Source organism: Acanthochromis polyacanthus, chromosome 4 (assembly GCF_021347895.1).
Source record: "Acanthochromis polyacanthus isolate Apoly-LR-REF ecotype Palm Island chromosome 4, KAUST_Apoly_ChrSc, whole genome shotgun sequence".
Classification (NCBI taxonomy): Eukaryota; Metazoa; Chordata; class Actinopteri; family Pomacentridae; genus Acanthochromis; species Acanthochromis polyacanthus.
In genome coordinates this window covers 28367359-28372886 of record NC_067116.1, presented here as the reverse complement: position 1 = coordinate 28372886, position 5528 = coordinate 28367359, and the positions used below count along the sequence as shown (strand labels likewise).

General features: G+C 37.4%; 1 protein-coding gene across 2 annotated transcripts; it reads left to right on the top strand.

The window, feature by feature from the left end:
• Positions 1-551: 551 nt before the first annotated feature.
• Positions 552-4198, top strand: med8 (mediator complex subunit 8). Of its 2 annotated transcripts, none has more exons than XM_022218589.2 (7): positions 552-651; positions 958-1079; positions 1654-1798; positions 1881-2021; positions 2127-2214; positions 2294-2554; positions 3844-4198. In XM_022218589.2, exons 1-7 carry the CDS (start codon positions 646-648, stop codon positions 3912-3914), a joined length of 834 nt encoding a protein of 277 aa, XP_022074281.1. In that variant the 5' UTR covers positions 552-645; the 3' UTR covers positions 3915-4198. The 2 variants fall into 2 exon arrangements, with proteins under 2 accessions (XP_022074281.1, XP_022074356.1); XM_022218664.2 differs by having other exon boundaries at positions 619-651; positions 2294-2533.
• Positions 4199-5528: the final 1330 nt, after the last annotated feature.

Here is a 5528-nt window from a genome sequence, read left to right as displayed (position 1 = left end):
TTATATATATATCAAGTTTCATTATATATATATCGACTTTCGTTATATATATAATTTCCTAAACGGCATGCCATATATATATATATATATATATATATATATATATATATATATATATATATATATATATATATATATATATATGTATACGTCATTGAAGTGTATCGATTCCAGGTCACATGATGTCATTTCCTCCTGAAGAAAAGCTTGTCAAGACCAATGACGTATATATATATATATACATATATATATATACACGTCATTGGTCAAGACTTTAATATCAAGTAGTGTGTGAGTTACGTGTGGCTTTATCGCATGTCATGTCGCACGTTTACAACAAAATAAATAATATAAAGAACTTTTGATTTCAATTTTTCTCAATTGTATATATAATATTTAGAAGAGTCTTACTGTAAAAATTGTTTTTGCTTGCTCATAGGAGGAAATAGTTCTCAAAACTGAAGTAATGTAGTTACTAAGAGGTGATCCAATTTTGAATCGTTTGACATTGAAGTGACTTTTGCACAGAGTAGTCGTCACTTCTTTGGTATCCTGTGTCAAACCACATGCTTTTATTCTGAAAAGGGTGAACCAGAAGTAGTTCTGCATTGTTTAGGTTTCATCCAGCTTGCCTGTAGCTGAACAATGCAGGTAAATATTTCAGTATATCTTCTAAACTAACTACGGTATAGTGCTAAGTTAACTACATTATTTATTGGTATATGTGTTAGGATTCTGTGGTGTTTCTTGTTTGTGTTTGGGTTAATAATTTGTTGAACCCGCATTATCTAAAGTTAGCTTACTGAGTTGTGTAGCTGGTTAGCCGTTTAGCTGGCATAGCGATGTAACACTAAAGGTTGATATATATCTAAATTCCTCTGTTTCTGTTTGACAGTTTATTTCCATGGCATGTTCTGGTCGTTCTTCTGTATCAGACTGAGGTTTCTTGTTTTTCAGCAGCGAGAAGAGAAGCAGTTGGAGGCGTCGGTGGAATCGCTGATATCTCGGGTGGCTCATGTTAAAAACGCTCTGCACAGTTTCATTTATAAGTTGGAAAATGAATACGAGCGTTTAACATGGTGAGTGAAGCTGTTTTTAAGGGGGAATGGTAAGGTTCACCTACATTTCAGAACTTTTCCCATTTCATGCCATGTTTTTTTTATTTAAATAACCGTGCAAAAAAACAAAACAAAACACTGTACCTCAACCATGGGACTTTGCAAAAATCCTACAGTTTTACTCGAAATACTTTATAAGTTAGTTTTGTTTTTTTTTAAAAAAAAAAAAAAAAAGCCCTCCATGTTAAATTTTATAGCTTCAACAATTCTTGTAAAGCGTCACCAGTTCCTTATTTTTGGCAGAGTTGGCATTAATTGACTCCTCAGCAGTTTTGGACAGTGACATAAGTTGACATAATAGTAATTTAGAAGGGGAGTTAATTTGCTTTGAATTGAGAAATGTTTTTTTTTTTTTAGTCAAAAAAGGGTTTATTGAAACCTTTCTGATACGGTGGTAAAACACTGGTAAAGATATCCAGAGTAGGTTTTTGCTTTGGATGCCGTTCAGATCTGGCTTTACACTTTAAACAGAAGTTAGTAGTAATGATTTAAATGGTCAAATAAATTAACTGCTCGGTGTGTTTTTGTCACTTAGGCCCTCTGTTTTGGACAACTTTGCGCTTCTGTCTGGCCAGCTGAATACAATCAATAAGCTGCTCAGGAACGAGAAGACACCATCTTTTCGAAACCAGGTTATAATACCACTGCTTCTTTCACCGGACCGAGATGAGGACTTAGCAGTGAGTATCAGCGCCGCTGAGTGATTTGTTAGCTTTTTTTTTATAAGTGATTTCTCTGATCTGTCCATTACCTGGCTCTCAGAAACTCACAGAGCAGCGTGTTCCAGTGTTCAGCCATGAGATCGTACCAGATTACTTGCGAACTAAACCTGATCCAGAGGTGGAGGAGCAGGAGAAACAGCTGAGTACGGAGGCAGCACGTATTGGCCCTGAGGTGGCACAGGTCAGCTAGTTATCATGTGGATTGGATCAGTGCTGTTTATGAATATTATTCAATGCATTTTATGGTAATATTATTCAAGCCCCCTTGTTCAATTTTCATCAACAGAAGCAGATTCAGACATTGAACAAACTGTGCTCTAATGTGCTGGAGAAGTTGAGCAACCCTCGTGAAGACAGAGAGGCAGAAAATGCAGGTATGTTGCACTTTTGCTGCACAAATTTTTTTAAATTGATTTGACAGTAAACAAATGCCAACCCTTATGTTTTTTGCAGCTCAGCGACAGAACAAACCATTTTTTAACCCTACCGACACCAATGCATTAGTCGCAGCTGTTGCATTTGGAAAGGGGCTGTCTAAATGTAGACCCCCAGGCCCCGTGGCCCAGGGACACCAAGGACAGGGGCAAATGATGAGTGGAGGTCCAACCTTACAGCAGGTCACCATTGGTGGTGGTTCAGGCCAGCAGGCAGGTATGGGAGGACCTGTAGCACCACAGCAGCAAGGACAGCCAGGTAGGAGACCTGGAGACATGGGTTAGTATTTCACCTTGAGCACTACATTAAGGCTGGTTTATGTCCCATACATTGACTGATGCAGATTTTCAAAGTAGACAGGAGATGGACATTTTAATTCATATTCATTCATACGCATACTACAGTGGAGCAGAGGTGTGTGTTTGCTATATAAAACGCCACTTTCAACAGTCATGACAACTATTTTATTTACAACTATCTAAATGCTGAATGACAAAAATGTTGAAGATTATCTCCTCAAACAGTCTCTAGTTATTGTTTTAAGCACTGTTTTTCTTGCATATCGCAGTTGATGCATTGCAGTGTGGACAGTCTGCATGATCACAAATTTTGGATGCAGAGGTGTGGATATGGGTCTTTGGCCTTTACTCAATATGATAACAGGCAAAGCAAGAAACAAGTACAAGCAGAATAAAAGTAATAATTGTAGTCTAAAAAAGCTAATTTTTTCTCTGGTATTAATGTTTCCCTGACTGATTATTTGTCAGTCAGGGAAGCTGAATAATTATTTTTCTAGCTAAAATAACAGAAACTTACAGGTATTTAATTCTTTAAACAAACTTTTGTTTAGATATATCTATTACTATTCCTTCGCTCACTGAGTGCAGCACTAATCTATAGTTTGAATACATTACTCATTCATGGACTGTTTTTAGTTAGATATTTATCACTCAGGTCCCATTTGGGTGTTTTATATATTTATATTTTGTGAACTGTGAACTAAATAATTTTCAGGGATTGCAGGGGGCTGAATGAACTCTCACTTACAGATTTTCTGATGCAAACATACCATATATTGAAAGTTAACTTCTTCTGTTTCTGGCATTTTTTTTATTTCTTTAATGATTTATTTTGCAAAAATGAAAAAGCCTGGAATCAGTATGTTCAGCATTTTCCTCAGTGCCCACAATAGTCAAGAATAGGGAAAAATATTGACTCTAGATACATTTTATGTTTTACTACCTGCATTTTTATTTTGTTCCATACAGCCTGCAACTGCAATTTAATAATAAAAAAAACTAATATTTGCCACAGAACTGTAGGTTACAGTTGAATCACATAGATTTACTTAATTTTTTAAGGCAGCGAATAACACATCACAGATGAGTAGGTTAAGGAACGCCGGAGCGTTAAGAATCAGACAATTCTTTCTGTTTTTACTGTTTCTGGCTCTAATAAAATAGTGTGATTTGGACAATTTCAAATCCAGTGATGGGTTATGAGGTTCAGAGGGTCAAACAGTCATATCATGTGTATTAAAATAATCTCCTCCTATTTTTCTTTCTTAGGAAAAATGCCCAGCAGCATCAAAACAAACATCAAGTCTGCATCTGGTTCAATGCATCCTTACAACAGATGAGCTCGTTCCTTCTCATCTGGTCAACTTATATGTGTTTTATTTCAGAGACTCTCCCAACAGTGGTAACATTAACAGTACAGACACATCACCTTTTCATGGTTCGTTAGGTTCGTGGAATGGACTAACTTATAAGAAGCTGTCTCTGTGAGCTCTGAAAACATCTTCACATCTTTGGTTTTTAATACCATGTCTGATGGAGCCACTAGATGGCAGTATGCTGTCATTAATGGGATTCAAGGCGCTTCGTATGTTTGACTCTTTTTCAATAAAATGTGTTCAAAGGACTGCATGGTTGTGTAATGAATAGATTGCAATCAATATTCAGATCGGTAAGCGTTAATACACTGAAGGTTCTGCTTGTCTGTGTACATAAATAAACTTATCATTCTTAGTGTTGACACATACAAGACTTTCCACATCATATGACCATCCTAACATGTTAGACAGGCACCATGATCTGATGTCTGCTCCGTATTTCTGCCGGTTTCCTCTTCCTGTGCTCGTCTTTGTCCATTTTGCTGCAGTACCAAAGGTGAGAATAATGAGGGTGGACGTTGCTCTGTGTGGCCTGATAATGTCAAAGTGTTTAAGGGGGGAAATGAGGAAGTATCGGTGCTGACGTGTGAGGGGGGCCTCTCTCTGTGCCGGCTCTCTCTGTCCGCTCCAATCCCTGTCCTGCTGCACAGCACAGTGACCGTGCTGCTGTCACAGCATGCAGGCCCATGGCTGACCTACATACACCCTCTGTCCCCAAACAGGCAGACGTCTCGCTGTGTCAGCCGCCGTGGTCGGACGCTCTGCTGAGACAGCTCAAAGCTGCACAAGGTCACGCTTGTGTCCACAGATGAGGTCTAAATTATAAACAAAGACCTAATGAGCAGCATCCTGCAAACCTCACAAAACAGAAAGATTCAGCCAAGGTTTTCTGCCAAACCTCCACCTAACGTTATAAGACGAGGCACTATTTACCAAATGGTGCTATACTTGCTGCATGCGTTGTACATTAGAGGGGTCAGTTCTCTGTTTTTCATAAAACAATAGAGTTTTTTTTTTCTCCAGTTTTTCCTGCTTTACATACAGGCTTAGCTAAGAAATCCACCAATGACCATGTCTTCAGTTTGCATGTTACTTTTTTTTTTTTGGTGTAGTAATCAATTATTGTGTCCAATTTCAAGTCTTAAGATGGAGTTCATTTTCACTATGTGTAGGTAAATGTGTAAGAAAATATACACATGAAAACGCTGATATTTGGAAAAACATGCAAAAGGACTAGTGGCTCAATATGGGTCTGCTGACGTAATGTGCATGCTTCGAATAAGAATGCTGCATGTCGAAGTGAAAATAATTTAAAAAAACAAAACTTTTTTTTTTTTCAAATAAAAAGCAGGAGTAGAAGCAAAAATTGCATCTTGAGTGGTAACCCACCATATATTGTAGATACATACTGTAGGCATTTAACAGTATTGTTTTCTGTAAAATTCTGCAACTCTTAATATACATTAAGTCTAACAGGCAAGAAACAAATGACAGTGACCGTTCAATGTAGCTTTGAAGCTACAAAACAGGATTTCTGATAAGAGTTTTTCACAACATATTTTTACATGTAATGATATG